The sequence below is a fragment of the Lynx canadensis genome, chromosome F2 (genome assembly GCF_007474595.2).
Source record: "Lynx canadensis isolate LIC74 chromosome F2, mLynCan4.pri.v2, whole genome shotgun sequence".
Classification (NCBI taxonomy): domain Eukaryota; kingdom Metazoa; phylum Chordata; class Mammalia; order Carnivora; family Felidae; genus Lynx; species Lynx canadensis.
In genome coordinates, this window is record NC_044320.2 from 4,904,594 (window position 1) to 4,930,377 (window position 25,784).

The 25,784-nt window shown below is 51.2% G+C and overlaps 1 protein-coding gene across 1 annotated transcript in view; it reads left to right on the forward strand.

Annotated features, from left to right (window-relative positions):
• FAM135B (family with sequence similarity 135 member B) overlaps positions 1–25,784 on the forward strand; it is a 282,653-nt gene that overhangs the window by 180,508 nt on the left and 76,361 nt on the right. The window contains 4 exon segments of the mRNA XM_030304415.1: positions 3,477–3,616; positions 12,187–12,257; positions 16,996–17,169; positions 22,005–22,131. Of these exon segments, the coding sequence (XP_030160275.1) occupies positions 3,477–3,616; positions 12,187–12,257; positions 16,996–17,169; positions 22,005–22,131 (512 nt within the window).

A 25,784-nucleotide genomic window follows, 5' to 3' on the forward strand; every position in this document is an offset into this window, starting at 1 on the left:
AGTTTAGAAAGCAAGTCGGCCTTACTGCGGATGTCCTGTTCTTTAGAACGGGATAAGAAAGCTGAGGTCTTGACTTTGAGTCGCTCTTACTCCAACTGTTAGAGGATTCTCACGTGTGAATATGGCCTGGGTTTGAAGACATTCGCTGGTAGCTTCTCAGCATCTTCATTTGCCAACAGCCCAAGCCTCCCCTGGCTGTCCTCAGGCCTGGAGGGTTGGAAGAGAATCTCCCGGAGTTTTGACCATTTAGCACACACTTGGTTCTCTGGGCGGCTCTGCTGTGCAGGCAGAACCATGGCCATGTTCTTGGAATTGGGGTGGGGTTCCTTGCACAAGTAAATGTGCCACCAGAGGGCTGCAGGCCTGGATTCTGGGGCACCGGGTACACATGCGATGAACAGCACCTACACTCTGTAATCTGCACTCACGGAGGCCCTGGGGCGGGTGGGGGCGCCCGGCAGAGGGAAGGTCATCATTCGAGCTATAGACATGTGGAGACACTGCCGAAATGCAGATTGTTGATATCACTCATTTTTGTGGGGGAAAACCCCCCCAAAAAAGTCTTTTTACTCTGGCCTTCTGGCCTGAAACTCCAGATTGAGCTGTTTGAAACTCATCCCTTGAACAGTGGGCGCCATTAAGGAGTTCCTCTGCCTCTGCGCTATTCTCTTTTCCCTGCTCTTCTCCTCTCCTTTTCCTTTCTATTCCTTTTTCTTCCTCCTCCTACCTTCTTTCCTCTGCCTATTTCCACTTCCTTATTTCCTTTTTTTTTTTTTTTTAAGCACACTCCACGCTCGGTGCAGAGAGCCTGACATGGGACTTGAACTCACGATCCTGAGATCAAGACCTGAGCTGAGATCAAGAGACGGACGCTCAATCTTCTGAGCCACCCAGGCATCTACCTTGTTTCCTCTTGAAGTTCTAACTGTCCTTTCAGATTCTTATGCATGGTACCGACCCTGCCACGCACAACAGCAGACAGATATTTGGGGAGACGCTAATCTCCGCCTTCTCACTGGGTCACTTGAGTAGAATCTGCTCACCCGACAAGTAAAAACATTCTAAAGAGAGATGTGGCTCTTTACTCCCCAGCCAGGAAAGGGCAGCCTCCCAAAGTATCCCAGGGTCTTTGAGGGTGGAGAGAACACACATTTTCTTCATCTCTGGGCGGCCAGTGCCTGGGATCTTTGGGTGCGTAGAAGGAGGGGGAGCTGGAACAAGAACCTTCCGTCTGCCCATGGGGGCTGCATAAAATAAGCTGGAGAGCCAGTCCTAGAAATTCTAGGAAGAGGCCTTGTGGAGGAGAAGAAAGTAGCATTTCCTTCAGAGTGCAGGAGGAGGGAGCCAAGATGATGGGTAAGGTGTCCAAGTGTGGGTTGTCCTTACTGAGGGGAGGAGGAAAGCACCATATCAGTGGTGCCCACAATCCCAAACGGTGTCCGTGATTGACGAGCCTTCCCTTACAAGGAGACACCTGTTGATGTCCTACTTGATAGTAACGAGAAGATGACACAGGAAGTCCCATCAGGCGTAAGAAATGCCTCATCCTGGGCTTAATGGGGCCGTTTGGGATTTGGTGATCTCTAGATACCATGGAGTCTTGTGGTCTAGATTGACAGTCTGCTCAAAAATCAGAGAAGTTTAATTTCTCATAGAAATGCGACCAGTGGAATTGTCTTCGACAGAAAGCGCCCAGACCTTTCTCTGAGCATAAAGTGTCATCTTACTGCGTATTGCACACCCAGTATGTGCCTGGTCTTAGGATCTTGATTTATTTTATGCTCTTTATGTCTATATGGATCCCAGGTCAGGGTGGATATGCCCGTTTTTCACATGGAAAGCTGCTGTTACAAGGGGTGATGTCACCTGCCCAAGAAGGCTGGGTGATTGAACTGTTTTGCTGGCTGTCCCTCCTGGTACTGGACGCCTCAGTGCTGCTCTGACCTTCAGAGTCTTTACCCCATCCATCCTCTGCCGTGCTGTCGGGCCGGCTGATAGATCAACTAGGCCTTGACAGTGATAGAGAAAGGGCTGGTGTAGCAAATAAAAACAGAAAGGCATTTGCACACAAGGATCACTTCTATTTAAAGGCCGCATCAATTTGAATCCAACGGGTCTAAATAGGGCTGCATTAGCCCAGTAATTTTATTTCCTTCATGACGAAGTGCAAATTAGAGCAGGCACATCTGAGCAGTCTTGGTAATGACCTGGGATTTTACGTGTTTTTGTTCCTTCCTCTGAAGCTACAAGACAGGTCTTGGTTTGTGTGTCACTGTGCCCTGGTGGGGGCGGGCAGTGACCCTTTGTCCCTGTTTCCAGGGGACTCTTCAGGCCATCTGAGGACAATGCACAAGGCAGTTGAGCTGTTTTTCTCTGCTGGTTGCACTGATTTTTCTTATCTTCTGGGCTCTCTTTGCAAACATGCTATTTATTTTTTTCTGTAGTGATTTATAGAGGACCTGCCTTTGGCTAGGCGACAGGTGCATTTTATTCATTCACCCGAGACTTCTTTCCTTGGTTGCTAAACAGATGGGTGTGAGGATAAATCCAAGCAATACCTCGTCACATGGCAGACACCAAGATGCCTGCCTCTTTTCCTTTGAGCCACGGTCTCTCCATCCGTAGTAAAATCTTCTCTAGCAAGTTCCTACGAGGATTAGGGAAGAGTAGCAAACGTGAAAGCTTGTTGGAAGCTATAAAGTGCCACGTGGTTGGTCATTATCATGAACAGGTAATCATTGCTTTGTTTTGTGTAAATATTAGCATTACTTATTTGAGAATATTTTGATATTGTCCCTGGTGTGCGCTTTATGTGTTAAGTGGTTCTGAGAAGTTCCCCCACTTGCTTTCCATACCTCTGGCCGGTGCGTGCAGTAAAGTCTCCTGTCATCATCAGACAGGTGAGTCTTCCTGAACTTGAGTTTGATTCACAGACAGTGCTTAGGAATTGGAGTTTCTTTGGAATGCTTTGGAAGACACAGAGTTCCTTTGAAACCTTGATGTCTAATACAATGAGGATTAGCACACGTACCTAAAACTCAAGACAGAGTGTTCTCCATATCATACATGATGTGAACAACATTTTCAGGAGGGAGATTCTAGGGGCACTGGGGAGTTCTTGGAGGAGGAAGAGGTTTCTGTCCGTATCTTCTCTGTTCTTCTCTTCTTCCCTGATTTCAGGAGAGGAGGATTACGGAAGGCTTCATAGAGGTGAGTAGGTGAGGAATTTAGCAGCCACTGATTTCCAGCCTCGGAGCACTGCACGACAAGATCATAGGGTGTGTAAGGGATTAGTAAGGTTCTTCTGAGATGCCAGCCCAGTTCACTTGACAGGAGTCCTTCTGTGATTTTAATCTTTGGACATCGCAATGCGTTTGGGGGCCATTACTTTCTTTGGGCTGGACTGACCCCTGAGGACCCTGCGGGTGTAGGACGGCACTGGAACTCACGGGCTCTTACTGGGATTTGTTTTGCAGACGGCAACAGCCTGCACTCTGCCTGCGCCCACGAGAACGCCGTGCACAGCCGGATCTTTCAGATCTTATACAGGAATGAAGAGGTGCCCATCAATGACGCCGTGATCTTCCGAGCTCATCTGCTCTTAGACGGAGAAAGGGTAAGTGGTAGAATCTGCCGCCAGCCACGAGGTGCTGTCCCCTCCTCCCGCCTTTTGTCGCCATTCCCAGGTGATGGTAAGTGATGGAGAAGCTGTGGATTTGCCCTAAAGTCTGACAGGGATTCATGGCTTTAGAGAACTCATGCATGTATTTGTTCTTTCCGGTACTCATTCTTTCACTCATGTACTTTCTCCATCCATGTCCCACACAGTTTCCACTAACTGACTTACTGAGGCTTTGATTCCTTCTTCCCTTGCCTGTTTGTTCATCTGTTTGGGCAGGCATTCTGTCACGGTCAGCATGCACCGACTGTCTGCTCCGTGCAGGGCTCTGGGCAGGGCCCTTGGATGAGGGACAAAGCTGGAGAAAGTGGCAGGAACTCTGCCCTCGAGGGCTTGGTAATCGAGTAGGAGAACAGGTATAGAAGCCAGCACCCTGGCAGGTGATGTGCACTCTGCTGGCTGTAGGCACAGATAAACGAAGGCGCCCCGAGGCTGGAGAGATGAGCTCTGTGGGAGGCATCGATGCTTCCACCAAGGGGCTGGCTTTGAGATGCACCAACTAAGAGTCCCTCAGACTAGGACAAATAGAAAGGGCACTCCGTGCAGGGGCAACAGCATGAGGTGAAGCCCACTGACCTTGGGGGGTCTCATTCCGTTTGTTGGAAGCTTGATTGTAAAATCTCTATTCCGGGACACCTGGGCAGCTCAGTCGGTTAAGCATCTGACTTTGGCTCAGGTCATGATCTTGTGATCTCACGAGATGGAGCCCCACGTCAGGCCCTGTGCTGACAGCTCAGAGCCTGGAGCCTGTTTTGGATTCTCTGTCTCCCTCTCTCTCTGCCCCTCCCCTGCTCATGCTCTGTCTCTCTCTGTCTGTCTCTCTCTCTCTCTAAAATAAATAAACCTTAAGAAAAAAAAAGAAAACTGTCTATTCCTCAGGTTAGCATGTTTCGAGGGAATATTCGGAGTCTAAGGCATTGCGCGCACTTCCCCAGTCCCGCCTCTGATTCCCATTGTCGCACTCCAGCTGCTCGTTTCCTGCTGGAATGCCTTTAACGGTATGGCAGTATATTCCCATTTTAGGAAGGTCCTTTGGCAGCAGGTCCCCCCACTCACATTCCCCACTTGGTGTGCAGAGCGCCTCCTGCTGGCCAGGTGCTCTCTTCCTCCTGTCAGGCCCTCCTTTCCGTCCAAGTCCTTATGGTCCACGCAGTGACCAGGTTCCACCGTGTGGCTACAGGTGAAAAACTGTGGCTCATGTTTCCTTCCTCCATCCATCCATCCATCCATCCATGCAAGATTTACTGAGTACCACCGATGAGCACCTACGAGGGGCTAACGATAAAATAGTGACCAAGAAAATACCCCTGGTGTCTCGGGACTTATATTTTACTGGCAGATCAATACATTTCAGTGTAGTCAAATAAATAAGTCACGGACTTCCTATCCCTGAGCTTCCCGTGGCGACATGCTCAGCCCACTTGTGGTGAGATGCACTTGCAAGGGCAGGAAGGGGGGGCCTGGCACCCTATCGGGGGTCCTGCAAAGCCATCACTGGTCCCAAAGTGGAGGAGGTCTAACTCCGGGAGACGACTTCTCTTCACGGTTGCCCAGCGCTCAGCTCCTGCACAGCCTCCACACGGGGTGGAGGTTACTCCCTGAGGACAAGGGACAGTCAGGAGAGGCCTCCCTGAAAAGCCTACACTGAGCTGGGGTCCACGTGCCCAGGAACCAGGCATGCCAGGAGCTCGGGAAGACAGCATCCCTGGAGGAGGGCACAGCAAGGGCAAAGGCCCTGAGGTAGCATGTGTCCCAGCTAATGCCATAAGGCCGAGATGTCTTGCGCAGTGAGTGGAGGGAAGGGGCAGGAGGTGAAGTTAGAGAGGTGGTGGGGGAGGGCAGCCTTAGGCTGTGGGTGACCGGAGGGAAGGGGGAGGTTATGATTGGGTGACGGCGAGCCATTGATTTCGTCAGAAGGGCGCGGTGTTTGTCTTAGATTTTGTCCCCCGTCTTCCCATCTGTGAGCTTCTCCGGGGCCAGAGTCTCCCGTCTGTCTTTGCAACACCAGCGTCTGCCATGGGACTCTGTCCGAGTTGCCCAGCAGATGCGAGCAGGTGACTTGGTTGGTGTAGTGAACAAACTGAACTTGAAATTCCTCCTTTTAGGAGGGGCCCCCTTCCTTCCAAACAGGAATGAGTATCTCTAGTGTTGCCTGTTAGCCTTCAGTGACCCTGGTCCACTTCTTCCTTATGCCCTCACAGTGCCCACGAACACTTTATCTGTCATTGAAATCAAAAAGACCAAAACCACCCTCCACGAGCTGGGCGTGTCGTTTGACTACTGGAGCGTCTGCCCTCTGCCCTCCCCACCTGCTCTGGACCCCGGGGCTGACCGCATGCACCACTCAGCCGCATCCTCCTCTTTTGGGTTCTGTTTGGGTCTAGCCTGGCAGTGATTGGAGGAAGGGAGGGGAGTGGGGCCAGAGAGTACATTCCCCAGGCTCCCATTGGGCCAGAGAGGGCTGCTTGTCCACTGGCGTGCTGGGGCTAGCTGTTATTCTGGGGCTAGCTCGTGTGCTGGGGCTAGCTTGAGTGACCCAAAGGTACACATGCTTTGCCAGCTCCCCATTCACCCACTCAGTGATGTCACATTGGTGGCCAGCAATCAGTTGTGGTGGAAAGATTTATACCAGAGAACTCGGCAATGCTGCCCATCAGGGTTTTTAGTTTTCCTTCTGAGAATTGGTTGTGAAACATTTACCCAAGGTCTCAGCTCAGGTCAGGGGGCTCGCTCCATGGAGCTTTCCCTCCAGTTCTGATAACTCGCTTGGCCCACCTCTCTTGGTCCAGGGCATCAAGGACATCCTGCAGTGACCAGTCCTGACACACTGGCCATCATCCGTGGCTTTCCATAAACCCTCCCTGCACCCTTGTGAGTCATCTCTTTGCTGAACGGCATGGATTCCTCATTTTGAGTATATCATCAGCTTCCTTCCTGGACCCAGTTTCGGAAGAGACCCCTGAGATTGTTTTGAGTTTTAAGGAACCCCAAACCAGGCTGCGTGTTCACACTTGGCTCGCCCAGGTTCTGGCAGGCGAACATTACTGTATCTCTTGTTGACCATCATCCTTTGCTGTGTTGACCTCAAAGGCCTTCTGGGCAGAAGTTGCGTTGGGAGGCTGGGTTCGGACAATGTTCAGGTGTCTCAGTCATCTTCCATCTGAATTCCACCACTTGCTCCCACCCCAGCATTTGTAGGCTTTCCCAACACCCAAGTTAAGCTCAGGTCAGGTTGTAACAAACCTCTGTTCTGAGGTTGAACAGGGAGTCTGTGTGGCTTCCTTTTTATACCAAATCATTCATTGCTACAAGCTAATAATTTGTGTTGGAGTAATCCATACAGCAGCAAAGAATGCTACAGTTAATCATTATATCCAGATCAGTGACAATTAAAATTAATTGGGTATGTCCATAAACGTTTCATATCGAGAATGGTTCCATTAGCTCTTTTCCAGTGAGTGTCTGTCTGCTTTGGACGACAAAAACACTGCTTATTGCCAGGTGTCCGGAGTTCATGTTCCGGCATGCGCACAGCCATCATTGTGAACAACAGACACTTATATGGTGGCTATACATCAAGCATACCATTGCGCATGCTATGAGAAATGCAGATGTGAAGATGCCTTCCACCCTGGGAGGGAACAGGTCAGTGCAAGACATGGCCGTGGACAGAAGCAGTCACCGCTTAAGGCATAAGATGGGATGTTTGCATGACGGTTGCAAAGAGTGAGTGTCCAAGTAGGGTGGCTGTTTAATTTATATACACTGTGTAATCCCTCAGAGGATTTGGAAAGGCTGACGAAATGCATAGAACAGTAAAAGGAAAAACAACAATAACAACAGACTGAGCCAGAGTCAAGGAAAATCACAAAAAGGGGGCGGGGAAGCCTGGAAGCCTAAATGTAAATAGGGCTAAATGTAACAGACCGAAATGCATGAACATGGCACTAGGCGTTGCTAATGGAAGCTCGCATATTCAGCACCAAGTTTCCCAGGAGCCAAAGCAAAAAGGATAGTTACTAACCACAAGATGCTTGGTGCCCTGAGGAGGATGAGGGGCAGATTACATCAAAAAGTCTTTGTCAACAAGGCTGCGTGTTTATAGGCTTAAAAAAGAAAAGCATTTCTCAAAGCGTGATTCCTTGTTGTACCCACATCACGGTCTCCTGACATTACTTGTTCAAAATGCAGATTCTTGAGCCCATCACAGACCTAGTGAGTCAGGCAGAGGGTTTTCTTTTGAGGGGGCAGGGAGTTGATTAAAAGTGTTGAATTGTTACGGAATGGGTGGAATGAATTTCTGCAGGAGGCTGTGAACAGCTCTTGAGACCAAGGGTGGAGAGGGCAGGGGAAAAGCAGTGAAGTAGACCTCCCATCTGGGGAAGAAAGCATCATTTCCAGAAGGATGGTGCAGGGGCGAGAGTGGACGGGAGAGTTGAAGACACAGCAGTTAGCACCATGAAGGCCCTGCCGGACACCGTATGTTTACCTGTTGTGAAAGCGGGGGGCGCCCTCAGGAATCAGGAGGAGGAGAGTTGGGATTTGGAAAGGTCCATCCGACAAAAGTACGGAAAGTAGGGCCCAAAGCCCCAGGACATGGAGGCAGTGCTAGAGTCCACGCGGGTGTTGGGGAGCATGACAGCAGAGGCAGCAACGGTGAGGATGTGTGGAAAGAGGGAGCTGTGTTTCAGCCCAGGGCCTGTGGACCTGGGCTCAAGTGTGGGGGGTGTAGCACATCGCATAGTCAAGAAAGTTCAGTGGGAGTTGACCGTAAGGTTTGGCCACAAAATGGGCTTGGGGTCCATTGACGGTCCAGGGTAGCTGGGAGAAGATCACTTTTGGGAAGTGATAGAAATGCAGGCTGAGTTATAGTAATAACCACAGGATCTTAACACTAATACCACCTTGTATGTATTCGACGTGTGTGGTGTGGTGGGTGTTGCACTGAGTGCTTTGCTTGGAAGGTCTCAGCAGCCCATCACTACGGTATTGTGGTATGTTTTGCAACACTTGCTTTATGGAGGAGGACACAGCGATGTAGAGAAGTGATTTGTCCAAAGTCACCTACCAAAGTGGTAGAGTGGCGATTTGAACCCCGGCAGTTTGACCACAAAAGCCTGGGTTTCTGACCAGTATGTGGACCCACCATGTGGAGTTGGTGTAGGAAGGGTCCTCTGGTGGCCAGGTCCATAGGAATTTGGAAATAACAATAATAACTAATATTTATAAGAATGGTCTTTGGAGACGCCCAAGTGGCTCAGTTGGTTGGTTTCGGCTCAAGTCATGGTCTCATGGTTCGTGGGATTGAGTCAGTTGCACTACAACATGGAGCTTGCTTGGGATTCTCTCTCTTCCTCTCTCTCTGCCCCCCCCCCCCCCACACACACACTGTCTCTCTCTCTCTCTCCCTCTCTTTCTCTCCCTCAAAAAATAATAATAAAAAAGAATGGTCTTGGCTCACATGTTGTGTTAAGCCCTTTGGGTGTATTTTCTTAGTCACACAATAGCAGTGCTCTCTAAGGAGGAAGTAATATTTAACCTCATCTACAGCTGAGAAAACCAGTTTAGAGGGGCTGATTGGTGCAGGCTACAGCCAAGAATTGCACACATGTAGCTCGATGTCCGAAGCTGCCTCCTCCCCCACTGGCTGTGATGCAGCTCAGGAGAGAAGCTAAGAATGGAGAAGAGTCAGCATCATGAGCGGAGTCGAAAGCAACCAGGGAGGGAAGGCATACCCACAACACAGAGGGGATCACACACCAAGGCCAAAGAAGCTTTGGACCCTTGACTGGATCTGGGCTGTGGGACTCACCCGCCAGCTGACCTTGGGGAGGTTGAACTGGGAATTCACTCCTACATGGAGCCTCAATGTTCTCATTTGTGAATGAGGGACAATAGTCTTGAATTCTCCGTTTTATCCACATTGGAGAAGACAGAATGGGCAGTCAGCTGCTGCATAGGAACTCTTCTGCGGATACTAGGCTACTGGTTTTATGTTCAGTGTTACACCACGCTGCTTCCTGCTGCTCAACAATGACTCTCTCTTTTCTTTCATGTTTATTTATTTTTAAGAGAGAGAGAGAGAGAGAGAGAGAGCGAGCAGGGGTGGGGCAGAGAGAGGGAGACACAGAATCCGAAGCAGGCTCCAGGCTCTGAGCTGGCAGCACCGAGCCCAGCGAGGGGCTGGAACTCATGAGCCCTGAGATCATGACCTGAGCCGAAGTCAGACGCTTAACCGACTGAGCCACCCAGGCGCCCCTAAACAATGACTCTTAAAGGGAGGTGATGTCTTAAACCAAGTGATATGCATCAGTGGCTGGGCGTGCACGTGTGCACATACAGACGTGCACAGGTGTGTGCACCTTTCCACACGTGCCCATGTACGAGGGTGTGTATTTTGAGGGAGGGGAAGGCAGCCAACTGCCAATGATTAATTGAATGGTTAGAGAAGCCAGTGACTTTATCCTGGAGCATCTTGGAATTCAAGATTTATTGAGACATCAGTAAACCCATAGCCAGGCTCAACCCTGGCCCGGGATTCCACTCCTAGTTCCAAAGGAATTGCAGCAAGTTTAAAACTGGGGCTTACAGTGAGTTTTTCTCGCCAGCACGCTCGGGAGGAGGTTAGGCGGGTTTCCTTTGCCAGTCCCACTTCCGAGGAACGGGCGGCAGGAGGCTCAGCTGCCTGGGTTGTGTGTACGAAGCAAGGTTTGTGATTATGCAAAACAAAGCTAGCAGAGGAAGTTATTCATAGCACTTGGATCCAGCAAAATGTTAACTTTTAAATGCTTTTTTTTTTCTCCAACACATTTTAAAACCCTGGGGACCTAAAGATAAATTCCATCCATATGTCTGTGCCTGAGTTCTGCTTAACCAGGAACGTGTTTCCAAAGATGCCTTTGGGTAAGAGATTTCCATCCCTGAAGGATGAGGACATTTTGCAAAGAAACAAAAACCAACAGGAGAGGGGGTGGAGAAGAGCTTTATTTATTCCTCAGGACACATGAATACTTTCTATGTGGCAGGCTCTATTCCTAGAGCTGGGGATCCAGAATGAATTGAGACTACTCTCTCCCTTAATGATGACTGATTGCTGTGGACACTGTGGCGGGGCGGGGGGGGGGGGGTGGGATTTAGCCACAGGCCAGATGGGGATTGTCAGTGAACAGCGTGAGCCTGATCCAAGTGAAGTTTGCAAATGCCAGGCCTGCATTGCAGGGTCCAGGGATTTTTTTTTTTTTAACAGAAGCTGGAAACTTGCAATAGAAATGTGAGGTTGCCTGATTTTTGAATGTTTGCGATTTGTAAGGTGCAACTTGCAGCTTGGCGAGGACTAGACAGAAACAATTTGGGTCCCGGGCTTCCCGGTTATGAACCGGAAACAATTACAATAGGAAGCATTGAATGCCAAGATAGAAATTAGATACCAGGGTTTTGTGGGTTACAGGGTAGAAGGGCTCCGTCCAGCCTGGGTGTGGGGAGGAACTCATGCCCTGCCCCAAGTGTGCAGTGCTCACCTAGGTTTCCCCGCTGAGCAGCGGCAGCGGAAGGATCTGGTGTTGAGCAGGCATCCTTCCTGAAGGTGGGATGGTGTTGGGAGTGGGAAAAGAGGAGCAGAGGGTACCATCTTTTAGATGTAGGTGAGAAGCCAGCAGGTAGAACAAATAGATTCCTTTGATAATTGAGGAAAATAGGAAAGTGAAGAATGAAAGCAGCTGTGGATAGGACAGGAAATGCCAACGTGTCTCAAAGTGTGAACGGTTGAATGAAATGGACCTCAAGCCAAAAATGAAAGATCTGGGGGCGGCCAGGTGGGTCAGTCAGTTAAGTATCTGACTCTGGTCTTTGGCTCCATGAGTTCGAGCCCCACATCTGTCAGTGCGGAGCCTGCTTGGGATCCTCTCTGTCTCTCTCCCGAATAAGCTTAAGAAAAAAAAGAAAGATCTGCTTTCTTATGAAGCTGAGCCCTCTTGGGGGATGACCCCCACTTTCCTGGGTGTCAGCATCCCCCGCTTACACATGGACAGCAGTGCCCACCTGGCGAGGGTGCCCGAGGGCAGAGATGATGTCACCTCCAGCATTTTCCCATCGCTAGCCAAAGGGGGCTTCTTCCGGGCAAGTTCACAGCCCCCTTTCCCAGAGCGGGTGCTACAGAACACTTCCCTCCTGCCGAAAAGGATTCCAGATCAAATCTGTTTGGGAAGTAAGGGGCTCAAAAGGCCTGCGCTATAGAAAACTTGCCTAACATTTTTTTTTTTTTTTTTGCAAATTGGCTTTTTCCCCCATTTGACTCCATAAATCCCTTCCTTCTGATTTCCTCATAATGCTCACAGATCTCCCCTCCAACCAGAGTTCTATGGACTCTGCATGGGAATTCTGCTTTATGAGTAAATGACATTAACGTTGCAGTGAGGTTCTTTTCCTAAACTTTGGGAATTAGGCCAGCTACATTTTTCATCTGGGCCAGGTATGACTGCTAAATCCCTTCCACTTTGTTTCTCTTGCAGGTGGAAGAGGCACTAAGTGAAGTCGATTTTCAGCTCAAGGTGGATCTCCACTTTACAGACAGTGAACAGCAGTGAGTGTCCCTGAAGTCTCCAAATCCTAGTTTCCTTCCTCCAACCCTTCCTCGTCCCTGGGGCACCTCCTGGCCTTGAACCTCAGAACATTTCCCAGATGCCTGGCTCCCAGCAGCGAGGCTGGGAGCGTCTGCACGGTCACTGTAGACTGCGTGCCTTTCTGGTAGATAGCTCAAGTGCTGGGTGCACAGACAACTCCTGACTGCTTGCCTTTAGTATCTGGCACCTTCTCATACCTGACACCTCCATTCGTTTCCGGTGCGGTATTAATTAGGTCTTCAGATTGATGACCCTATGAGGCTGCAATCCTCAAGGCCCCTTCTGAATCAGAGGAGAGCCTGCCTGGATCCCACGTCTTTGTCCCAAGTATCTGCTCCTGTGCTTCAACTCTCTGAAAATTGAAGACCCGTTGACTTGTGACATGCCGATTCAACAGGCAGGAGACAACGCTCCTCCTTCCTATAACTGCTTCCTCTCAGCCTGATCAATGGCATCCCGCTCCTGCTACTCTGGGCAGGCTGTCAGCTGTAGATTCCGTCAGGTCATAAATAAATGGTCCCTGTTTCAGGTATCAGGAAGGCCACTCGAGGGTATTACCAAAACTCTAACCTCTCATCCAGTTTATGACCTCTTCACTGCCCCCCTCCCCTGCCTGCTTCTGCCACCCCCCCAGCTTCAGGCTTGTTGAGGTCAGGAAACTCCCAGGGCAGGAGCAGGGCGGTGGGAGGCCTCCTCTTTGTTCCTGCCTTCTTCCCTGCAGGGGCGTGTGGGTCTCACAAGGTCACGCTCAGTCAGGAGTTAAGGGATTACAGAGGAGCAGAGGTCATATAGGACAGGTTCAATTGCAGGCAAGGCTCAGTAGAGTTTGAATCACTGCGCCCTTTGCTCTTGGGGTATCCCTATGCATTCTTTGGGGATAATCCCACTAATTAGGCAAGCTTGCTCACTCCCCCACTGTAGTTCTTTGATGTAGATACCTCTTGTGCCTGGGCCATTCACTCCTTGCTGGAAGCTCTTTTGGCATATTCTTCTTGAAAAAACCCATATCTGGTCCTTGGGAAATGAACAAAGGCACTTTAATCCCTCAGGGGTGGGGAACCCTCTCCCCCTGCAATCCTGCTCACTCTTCCTTTGGCCAATCCGGCCACCCTCTCAGCCTCTCCCCTGAGGACATATGCAAGATGATTCAGGTACCAGGACCTATGTTCCCCCAATTGTAGGGGACAAAGGGCAAACACACTTGAAGATCCCTCTCACTAGGCTTACAGTTATGGGGCAGATACTCCTTTTCCCTCTGTTCTGTTAGCAGAACCGCAGAGAATTATCCTGACCACTCTTCACAAGCTAATCTGCACTTCTGGTCTCTACAACCTTTTCAGCAGAAACATCACATCCTCCTATGGAAAATAGAAAACCAGGTGGCCAATGGTCTAATGCTGTCAGAACGACCTCCCAATCCCTTCGGAGTTCAGACGCCCTTTTAGAACTTTCTCCCCCTTCTCAAGGACCGTCCCATCCCTGAGATGTGTCTGGTTATTACAGAGTTTCCATAATGTGAGGAGTTGGATCACGTGGGGTCCTCTGAGATGTCAGTGACCCGATGTGTCTGCGCATTGAGAATGGACATCTGATATGCCGATGGTCATGTGTAATGTTTGGGTTGTCAGAGGCATCTGTCCATGGTCCTGCCATGGTGTCTGGGCTCAATATCACAGATTCCTCATTCTTGTCTGGCCCCCAAGGCCCTCAGGCCACTTGCTTCCCTCATCACTGCTTCTTACCTCTTTGTGAGATGGTGGACGCTTGGGAAACCTTATTTTCCTCAGGATTTGTTCTTCCAGCACCATATTGAGCTTAGAGCCCCCGCAAGAAGCTGGCTTTCTTCCTAACCTATAAACTCAGAAGTTAAGCCTCTGCCTCTGTTCCCATATGCCCCCTCAACCATCTGCGATTCCGATCATCTGCCCGTTTCTTTAACCCACCCTGCCTTATCTTCCTGTACCTGCTTCCTCAAAGACATTCATCCATTACTCCACGATAGACATTTCCAAGCAGTCAGAGAACCCTGCAAATGATTCCATGCTCGGCCTAGAAGTCATTCTCCATCCCGCCTGCCTGGCAGTCTGAATGATAAGTCATGGCAGACCCAGGAGATGAGACCATCTTGCCATCAAGATGGGAGTTCATGGAGATGGGACCAAAGTGTAGGACATTCAGCAGCCCAGGCTGTGTGCTCAGCCGCCACGAGATGCTGGTCGAATCCCTGAATTGTTCCTACATCTCAACAGCCTCATTTTTAAAGTGGACATTATTATAGAACCCATGTCTCACAAGTCTGTTATGAAGATTAAGAGAGACAGTATCTCAAGTGTGTGGTCTGCCGAATCAATGTCTTCTTCCTCTCTGTGGCTTCCTAGATGCCTGTTGGACCGGGCTTCCACGTGTCACTTCCTGTCTGTAATACAGAGCACTTAATAACAATCAGAGCAGGGGATTTTCATGGAGTACAAGATTAGCTAAGGGGAACAGGAAGCCAGGGACTGGGGAAGAATTCAAAATACCATATTTTTTCATTTTCCTAAATTGGGTTTAAGGATGATGCAGTGTCTGTAGCACATCCTGGGGATACGCATTAGGCTTTGAAACGTGACCCAGGCAGATGGCTTCTTTAGAACCATGTAGGCCCGAGTGGAGACCAAATAGGGAAGCATGGCATTGAATATCAGGGATTTGGAAGGGCCAAAGTCAAGATCACCCTGCTCCAGTTGGCCCTCTCACACTTGCACTTGCTACTTTGCAAAGGCCCACGAGCACATGCCTGCATAGGGACGGGAAGCTCACTCCTTCCCATCAGATCCCCTTCTGTCCCTGGACAGTTCTGCCTATGAGGAAATTCTTCTTTATTTAAGGAACAAGTCCTTTTTGTGTGCCTTTCTTCGGTTGCCCTTGATTTTAATCCTTGCAACCACTTAGGAAAATTCTCAGTCTGGATGACCCTTTAAGATCAGATAAACAAGACTCTTCAATAAAGTCATCTCTTCATCTCCAATTAAATATCAGGATTCTTTCTCTGTGTTTTGTGTTTGATCTCTTTTTGGTTCCTTTATAGGAACTCAGTGCTCAGGGTGACCTTCATCGTTTCTAAATTGAGACCCCCACGAATTGAGTTTTATCTCCATCGATTGGTTCTATCCATTATTGAACACAAAGCAGCTATCACCTCCTTTAATCTGAGTTCTTTACTCCTATTGATGTGGCTTAAATTCTTTTAACATTTTTGACACCTTTGCTCCCCTGACGTGTGCTTCACCTCCTCTTGTTCTAGCCTAAGAATATGTCTGTGATTCCCACAAGCTTGTGTCTGAATGGATTCCAAGTGACGAAGTCCAGTAGCACAGAAGGGACTGTGTGGTCAGATGAACGTGGGTCTAGCATTTCAGTTTTGTCTCGTGACTTGGAACAAGTCACTTAACCCATGCTGGCTTTGATTCCTTATGTGAAAATGGAATAATACTAGTAAAGACCTCATATGACGGTCATAAGGATTAAGGGAAAAGCACTGGATTCCGTTCATTGTAAGGCCTCAGTAAATTATTGTCAGAATTAAAGTGAATGTAAATGCTAATGGCTTTCTGAGACTCGGGAGGTACCCCCTTTCCCCATCCCCATCAGGTTTCTGCCTGGTAAGAGAGGAGGCTGTTGTTTGTGGTCTGTTTACGGAGTCACCCTGGGCTGCAATGATTTACTTGCCAATTTGCACACAAGCCAAGCGACAGGATTCCAGGGGGATTCCAGCCCATTGAGCTGGGTCTTGGGAGTCCGCTCCCTTCCCTTCCTCTCCCTGTGTCTCATTTCCATCTACGGAGGAAGGAGAAGTTTGTCCTCCGAATACTCTCTGAGCTCTGGGCTCTACCCATGGAAGATGCCCCATCCATGCTTCCCAAGTGCTCTGCTTCAGAGAGACTTAGAGAGCCGGAGTGATTGGCTTCCAGAACTTGAGGTTAGCACTGGAAGAGTTTTATTTAGAGAAGAATCAGCCCCTTTTTTATAACCAACGGCTCTGTTGGGCCTTGCCTACCAGCTAGTTCATCTCTTAGGAATCAGACACACCCCAGTGACAGAATGCTAGAGCAAAGGTGCAGGAATCCTTCTCGAAACTCGTCAGACTGTTCAGCCATTATGCTTTGGGACTCATTTATTCCTTTGGTCAGCCACTTCTTCTTTTCCATAAGCAAACATTTGGCCAACGTCTACAGTTTGCCAGATACAATGGGAGGTATTGAGACAGAAGGATGAATTAGTTGAATTTCCTGGCCATAAGACGTAGGACTCTGGCAGAAAACCCAGACTCACGAGGCAGTGCTGTGCTGGACGTTGGTGGAGGGAGATGAGCAGCGTGGGCGGGAGGGAGGCCCAGGGCTTCAGGGTTGACGTGAGCCCTGAAAAGGGGTCTGAGCATCTTTCCGTCACTGGCCTGACAGGGGAGGGGGTGCTTGGTATCAGTGACAGCAAAGCACGAGCCCCGGGGCTGCTGAGAAGTAACCGTGTGATGCCTCCTGAGTTCTCTTCCTTCTCGGAGCCTCAGGGATTTCAAACCAGACAGGGTGATTGTAGGGGACGGATCAGATGATGCGTGCGTGGTGGCTGGCCCGGGGCGGGGCCATCACGCAGACCTGCCTGGGTGACAGCAGGGATAGCTTGCCATCACTCACCTGGGCTCACTCGCTTGCCTTCCAGGCTGAGGGACGTGGCGGGGGCACCCCTGATTAGCAGCCGCACGCTCGGCCTGCACTTCCACCCCCGAAGAGGCCTGCACCACCAGGTCCCCGTCATGTTCGACTATTTCCACCTGTCGGTGATCTCGGTGACCATCCACGCGGCCCTGGTGGCTCTGCAGCAGCCCCTGATCAGGTATGAAATTACGCACATGAACGCGGAGGCGTGGGGCGCTGCCCTGGATTTCTCGTCATACTCCTTCCACGGCGCAGCTGAGGGGGGCCGGGCTGGCCGGGATTGATGGGCGCAGACCAGAGGGGCTTCTCCCAGGAGGAGGGTCTAGGCTCTGGGCCTCCCTCGGGGGCAGGGGAGAGGTGGGCGGTGGGCGGCGTGGAGAGGGCATCAGGAGTCCAGGGCGCGTGGGCAGGGAGTCAAGGGGCTGAATCTGCCAACAACGGATTAGACCTGGCAAGAGTAGATTCGGACCGGACCTGGGCCCTGCACCCGGCTTTGCCTTTTCTAACCGTGCCTTATCTGAGAAGTCACCACGTGTCCCTGAGAGGCACAGTCTTCCTCTCTAAACCAGGAGCACTCGTGTCCCGTGCACAGATCTTAGTGGCTCTCAAACAAGGGTAGTGGCTAAGCGTGGGACAGGGACTCTGTTTTCTGCGCCCCTCCCCAGGTTGCCATGTGTTCAAATGCAAGGCCACCCATATGTCCCTGTGTTCACCCTGTCAGTGAAGCCCTGTGATGCACCGAGGCTTAATGCATCCTCAAGAGGGGGCTACAGAGCTGGCAACGGTGAGCATGTTCCTCGTGTGCCTGGCATGGCCTGCTTTGTGCACCAGGTCACTTCCTAACCTTGCCCGTGCACGCGGGTATGAGGTGGTCATGCGTGCAAAGGGACAGTCAGGGATAGAATCTTGTGATGTGGAGTCTCGGGAAGGAACTAACGTTCCAGTGCCCCTTTTAAGGAGAACTTCTCACTGCTGGTGGTTAATATGCATGAGACTCCAGTCCCCACTGATGGTTGGGTAAGAGCTTGGCTGCGATCACCTGCTGGGGTCAGCGACTAGGAAAGGAGCCGGGATCCTGGCCGGCTGACGGGGCCCGCAGATGCTGTTCTTGGAGGCCTTTACCCAGTCCCCGTGCCCCTCAGCCGAGCCCCACCCCAGGCTCTGCTTGCTGTGGGGGCTAATTCAGACACTGATCTGAATGGTGGACAGGATGGATATATGTCCAATCAACCATAATCCCCAAACTGAGAAGTGTCGTCCAGAGATAAAGACTAAGTGGGCTAAGGAGCATGGTGAGAAGTTTCTGAAAGAAAGGGTGCATTGCATACGCTGGGCCTTGAGCAGTGTAGGGTTTTGATGTAGGGAGAGCCCTTGGGGAGTTAGCTCAGAGCCCAAGAAAGGAGCCAAGGGCACTGAGGGTGGAGGGGGCTGGCATCATGGGCTGTGAGTGTGCCGTGCCTGGCCTACAGCGCTCCGCTGGCAATGTGGACATTCTCCTGCCCGTCTAGGGTCGAGCTCCTCCAAACTGGGCCCTGAAAAAGGAGACACCCCTGTAAGGAAGACCATGGGAATATTCATTGTTCTTTCTCAATCGCTATATCGAGGGCCTGCTGTGCCCCAGGACCAGTGTTAGGGTATGCACAGTATATCCCACTGGGGCAGCTAAGGAGATGCTGCGATAGACTTCCTTGTCTGCATTTATGGTGTTATTATACGCCAAGTGCTGCTCAGAGTTTGGCAGAAAATATTAACAGCAATCATAGGTATAATCAAAGGAAAGCAGACCTGAATTTGGGAAATTGCAGGAAAAATAGAATCCAGAAAGGGGGGGCGGGCATGAGGATCCTGCAGAGATATTCCCTGGCTGTGTGCTCGCTCTGAGACTTGGCAAAAAAGTGTCCTTGATGCAGACTTCAGGACACAGTCTGCCGTCAGTGACACGGGACTGATGGCGGGAGGTGGTGTCCTATGAGTGGCTGGCTGTCACCTGCTGGAAGTGAGGTGATAGCCACGCCCTCCCCCCTCCCCCATCCCCCGCCCCGGGCCCCCCAGCCCTGGGCCCAGGGTAGGAAAGAGGAGTGCCCTGCCGGTGGTTCTGGGGCTTGAGACTGAGCTGTTGTGCCTCAGCTGGAGTCAGGCCCGTCCTGTTGTCTGCAGCCACCAGGTAATTCCTGGGGGTCCTCGGAGTGATGTGTAACCGCTCTAGACATCTGTTTCAACATTGAAGTAAGAAGGAAGGAGAAGGAAGGGAGGGAGGGAGGGAGGGAACTTACGAAATGGGCAGTGATAGTAATCCAGCAGAGATGAACAGAGTGCAGTGAGATGAAGTTCATCGTCTATGCTGCACATGGTGACCATGTGCTTGCTTAGTGGTGGGTGGCCTAAGCTTGACCCATTTCTGGAAAGGCCAAGCCAGGAAGCTCTGGGATGAGCAGATCAGATCTGGGACCTTAAGAGGCTTAGAGTTTGGCAGGGCAGAAACATACGTAAGTAACTCTAGTTCAGCAAGCGAACCATCCTGGGAGTGGGAATGTGATGGAGGGTGGGGTTGAACTGTTGGCTTTGGGGTCAGAGGGATCTATTCTGAGCCCCCTGCTGAGTGAACGCGTTAGCTCCAGCACATGACTTAAGCTCCCCGAGTTTCTGTTGCAGTTTGTGCGGGAAGGTTATTAGAAGGAGTAAATGAGATAGCACACGTAAACCCTTGGCCATGCATTCTGTTGATTAATATTTATGCAGCGCCCGCCATGTGCACATCTCAGGGTCCGATCTCGGCCTCATGTCTAGCACAGTGAGAAATAAATTTGGAAGGATAAAGGTCTCATTTAGCAGTGTAACTAATGACACATTGAGGAATTGAAAATCCATTCATTGTTTAAGAAGGGGGCATTGAAGGACATGAGCAGAAGAATCACCCAGTAAGACCTGTGTTTTGTAAAGATCCCTCCTGTGGCCAGAGTCGGCTGGGCTGGAAGCGATATCAGGGTGGAGACGAGAGCCAGGGTCCAGCTAGGAGCTAAGTGTCCATGTTGCCCAAGATGGCTGTGAAAAGCCATCTTCCTGCTGCTGGGAGCCCTGATACCCTCTAACGAGGATTTGGGACCTGGAAACTCCTCGTAGAAAACTTAACCTTCTGATGGAAACAGCTCCTTGCAAATCGAATGGAGCACACAGAGACATTCAGCGTCAGAGCCTGGCTTCTCCAGGGATGGAAGTTAAAATAGAACTGTCTTTTGTTCTCTGGGTTTTATTAGGAAGGATTTCTGTTAGTTACCTCACAGTGGCTGGGAACAAAGGCAACCCTTTAAAATGATGGGAAACACCTGTCAAATGGGGCAAGTTCTGGTTTTTCCAGAAAAGTGAGTTTCCCAGCATTCCTCAAGTCCAATCAGGAAGAAGCAGGTGAGAAATTAAAATTTAACCTCAAAAGACCTTCCGCCTTTCCTGAAACACCCTCAAGAAGAGACTCCAGTGTTTCAGCCTTAAATGGGGCAGGTGGATTCCACTGGGGGGATTCAGATCCTCTGGAAGAGTCAGTCAAGGCCACAGTTCAGGAAAATAGCTAGTGATTCCAGTTACTAACTTGCGGTCTGCCCCCGAATGTGCCGTGAGCATCGCTGCTCATGCACATGTTCTGTGTTTTCCTGCAATGTTCCTTTGATCCAGTTGTAGCCAAACTGTACCCTTGCTTTAAATTGCAGCTCTGGCTCAGTCGGTTAAGCGTCCGACTTCGGCTCAGGTCGTGACCTCATGGTTCGTGAGTTCGAGGCCCGCGTCGGGCTCTGTGCTGACAGCTCGGAGCCTGGAACCCGTTTCGGATTCTGTGTCTCCCTCTCTCTCTGCCCCTCCCCTGCTCACACTCTGTCTCTGTTTCTCTGTCTCTCTCAAAAATAAATAAAGGTCAAAAAATTAAAAAAAAATCGCAGTAAACAAATCAGAGTAATGACTGTATTCTATTCGATTAGGTGTGTGTTATTAGCAGCGGTGGCTACATAAAGATAATAATGATCGTGTAAGGTTTTGTTGTATTTGTGGTGTCATCGACATCAGCTGGAGCCTTTATCGAATGACTGCTGTTTGTCTGACGCTGCACTTGAAGCCACGTTGGGCCAGTCTCACAGAATCCTCAGAGGCCCCAGTGAAGGTGCTGGTGTCAGCTTGCCCGGCATAAAATCTGTCCCCTCCCCATGTCGTGGAGCTTATGGGCACTGTCACCGGGCTCCCAGTCTGGACAGACCAGCCTGGATGGCGGCCCCTGACCCCTGGGCCGTGCTCTATCAGTGACCCCTCGACTATCCCTCCTCCCCCCTGGTTTGCTTTATAAACTGCTCTCCAGTGCGCCCTGTTCTGAGTTCACCTTCGTGGTATCCCCTCTACCTCCCTCTCTAGACAAAATGTCTTTACAGAGAGGGGGCTGGGCCTCCATCGTCTTACCACCTGCCACCTGACTCACTGCCAGGCCTGTGGCGCTCACCGGATACATGTTTGAATACATGAATTAAAAGTATCATATTAACTTTATTTCCCGTCAGGGTGTTAAGCAGGGATGTGGGCCGCTTGGACTGGATCCTTCCAGGGAGATTCCTTGAGCACCTGTGATGCTCACGCTCTTCTACAGGACAAATGGAGGCTCAGGGAGGGGAAGGGTTGAAGGAGCTCACCCCAGACTGTGCCCCGAAGGGAGCAGACACGGACTCAGACAGTAGCGGGTGGAGCCCCCGTCCTTCTGTCCCTCTGGTCCTGGGGCCTTGGAGCTGTGCCTCGCTGTCTTTCGGCAGGTGCACAGTTGGCCTTTCCGGGCATGTTCGTGTTCACAGAGCAGGCTGTGTGCTGTCTTCGCTTCCAGGATCGCGTGCCGGGTGCACCCCTTGTCAGGCCGGCATCCTGAGGGGCAAACTGCTCCTTCTAAGTGGCTTATCTCGCCGTGTCCCACTGACAGCCCGGAGGGGCAGAGCCAACAGCACCATCGCTTTCTTCACACTGTTTCTCCCTCTTCAATCCCCCGCCTTTCAGTTTTACCCGTCCGGGAAGAGGGTCCTGGCTTGGTAAAGGCGGCCCAGACGCGGGACCGGAGCAGTCCAGCCTCTCTCTGGAGAACCTGGTCTTCGGAGCTGGGTACTGCAAGCCGACTTCCTCGGAGGTAAGGTCCACACGGGACGTGGCCCCGGGGCCAGATGCAGCTTCGCAGGGGTGCGTGTGGGCCCCTTCCTCTCACGCGTCCGTCCGTTCCTTCCTTTCTGTGAAACATATTCCTCATGCCGGACCCTGGGGTGGATGCTGTAGGGTCCTCTTCTGGGCGGTCCCTTGCGAGGGCATGCGGTGAGCGGCTTCCCCCGGACCACATGGTAACCTGGACAGCCCGTCGGCCGTGAGCCCCTGTCAACGCCCACCTCCGTCTCCCACTTGCTCACTTCTCTGAGCCTCAGTTTCCCCCCTTGAAGAGTGAACTCACAAAGATTCGGTAATCTTCTGGGGTTGTGTGTGGAGCCATCGGTGCGATGAGTGTGAAGGTCCTAGTCCAGTGCTGGTATTCAGTAGGCGCTCAATAAATACGCACATCCTGACCGTTCCCTTCTTCCTTCTTCCCAGCCAACTCCCGTCATTACCTCTCTGTGAGGCGCAGGGCTTTGGCCACACTCAGGGTCGCTGTGCCCGGACTTCTCCTGAGCCAACACGTCATTACGTTTGTTAGGGACTTGCTCAGAAATAACCAGCCTGCATTAGAGACGGATAGATGGAGGGGCAGATGATAGTATTTCCAACTAGCGGTGACATATTTATGTAGACACGATATATATAAAGAGATCTGTTGAAAAGAATTGGCTCACGTGATGATGGAGGCTGAGGCATCCCCATGACCCATCCCTGCAAGCCGAGGACCCGGGAGAGAGCCGGTGGGGGGCTCCGGTCTGAGCTCAAGTGGGCAGGCAGGAGAACACGGGTGTCCCAGCTGGAAGGCAGGCAGGGAAAGGACATTCTCTCACTGTCCCCTTTTGTTCTGCATTTTCTTAGCCGGTCAGCTGATGCCGCCCACCTCGGGAGGGCGATCGGCATGAACTCGGTCCGCTGACTCAAGTCAGTCTCTTCCAGAAACCCTCACAGAGACAGCCGGGATAAAGTTTTACATGGTGTCTGGGCACCCGGTAGCCCGTCGGGTTGACCCAGTGAGCCGTCACACAGTCCACAGTAGAAGCGTGGAAGTCTGCCTACCCAGACACGAAAGAGGCACCCCCTTGTCCCGTGCAGCCCTGCCCCCTCCTCACATATCCGGCTCTGCTGGCTCTCCTGTGACATCACCTCTCCCTGCCTGTGGCCCAGCCAGGAGGCTTGGCCGCAAAGGTGGCTGAGCCATGCGTGTCTCCATCTGGTGCCAACCGCGGTGTCTCGTGTTCTCGCGATGCAAGGAGCTGAGGAGAGAGCTTCTGAGACCCTCCTGAGGGGCAGGGGACCCGGACCCGGGGCAGGGTTCTGTGCCCAGGAACGAGCAGCCTTTAAGGCCAGATAGAACTTCCTCGGAGGTGGGCTACAAACACTTGTAGATGCCACCGAGCCTCGAGGCACCAGTGCCCTCAGCGTTGACACTGGACCCAGCAGATAGTAGCAAGGGGGTGGGAGTTCGGGACTTCCTGCTCCCTCTGCGTATCCCCAAGGCCAGGCCCTGACCCTCCATCGTTAGTGGGCGCTGTAGACCAAGGCCTTCGTTGTGACCACGTCACAGGGCCGGGGCCGCTTCCCCCTCAGCCGACTTCTCACTCGCCCGCATGTGCCTCCCCAGAGGATCTACCTGAAAATCTCCAGCTCAGACCATTTCCCAGGTAATGTGGCGTAGGACGTTAGGGAATGTCAGAGATCGGTTCAAAACATTTTTGACACGTTCCAAGACAAGGGCCTTTTCTAGGTCCACGGGAACATGTGGGGATGATTATGCTACAGCATCTCCCAGAGGGAACTCTTATGCACATCCTCTGATGCCTCGTTCAGATGCCACCACCTCTGAGAAGCACTCTCTGATTTCCTAGGAAGAAGTTCTCTCTCCCAAATGTTCCCTCCGTGGTTGGCTCTAGGCATCTCTGTCTCTCCTCCGCCTGATTCCGAGCGGCTGCGGATAGAGGCCAACGCACTCAGCAGCACATCCCTGGGCCCAGCACCGTGTGGGGCTGCCCCTGGAGACTGTTCAGAACCCAGGAACTGGGACGGGCTGGGGCGGGGGACACGGACTCTGCCGCATCCGAGAAGCCGAGCATGACCCAGCCAGATCTCTGCCTTTGACACGGTGTGACATGGGGGAGGGAAGATTATGGTGTTAGACACCTGCCACACTCCCCAACGCCATGTGACTTGAGGGCGTTCATTCACCCTTGCAAACTCAGGTTCTCAACTTGAGAAAGGGATAATACCTGCTTTTAGAGAGGATTTCAGGAGTTAATATGTATAAAGACTACAAAAATAGACTCATAGCAGGAACATGATACAGTATAGTTTTTTCTTCCCCTTTCCGTTTCTTTTCTTGGCTATTTTTGGGGATGTGTGTCAAAGAAGACATCCCTGTCTTGTACAAGAGTCAGATAAAATAGCTTATTTGTGGGTACTCAGCAGTGAACTTGCTCATGGAGCCTAGCTCAATGGGTTATTTTCGGGACCTGATTCTTTCCCTGTGTATTTTCCATTTGGGTCCCATCCAATTATGCGGGCTCAGTGCTGCGCACCCACCCTGTGCCTTCCCACCAGGCAAGGGCTGCTGAGCAGAGAACAAAATCCACTCCCCCTGCCTCCCCTAGGAACGGTGCATCCAAATCCCCAGGAAGCCCAGTGCATTAGCAAATAACATGGGGATCCGTGCAGATTGCAGCATCAGCTGAAAGGATTAGAGACCAGGTGTTGCCTTCAAAATAAGCCTTTCTGTGCAGAGACGTTTGCAGAAGCTAGAGCGTCATAGCAGAATGAGTTGACCGCATGAAACATCATGGGTCCCTTTCCCAACAGCCGGGCCCCTCCCTCCCTCCCTCCCTGTGTGCATCCCGGCTCTTTCCTCTTTCCCAGCTCGCGGCTGGGGCTTCAGATTAGAGTTGGAGCTCCCGTCCCCTCCCCGTCAAGAGCCGGCAAGCTCTGCCCGAGGGGAATTATTTTGCCTCTCTGATTTGCGGCTTATCTGTCAAAAAGGGACACTAATGCCTGCCTTGCAGGGTTGCTGAGAAGATTAAATGAAATAAGCATGTAAGAGCCTGGAGCGTAAAGCCCAGCACAAAATGCTCAGTAAAACCCTCTGTTGGATTATTTTTCTTTTAGTTTATCCACATAATTAAATCGAACATTCCTCCAAGAGCCCCAGTGTGGTCTTGTGGGTAGGACATTGAACGAAGGGTCTTAGGTGTGGTTTTGTTCTTGGCTTTGGCACTAACCTGCTGTGTGACCTTGAGTCAGATCATTGCCCTCTCTGGGTCTCAGTTTCCTCATGTGTAAGGACAAGATGATGCTGGAGGTCCCCTTTAGTCCTTTCTCTGCTATTTTCCCTGTGATATCCCTGTCACTGCCTGGTGCAGTTGGGGACGTTTGACACATACTTGACTTATTAGTCCAGATTCTCCAGAGAAACGGAACCAGTAGGATGTGTGTATGTGTACACACACACACACACACACACACACACACACACACATGCACAGATCGATGCTAAGGGAGTGTTTCATGCTTTTCTGGAGGCTGTCAAATCTGAAATCTGCAGGTTAGTTCAGCAGTCTGGAGACACGATAGGAGTTGCAGTTTGAGCCCAAAGGCAGTCTGCTGACCAAATGA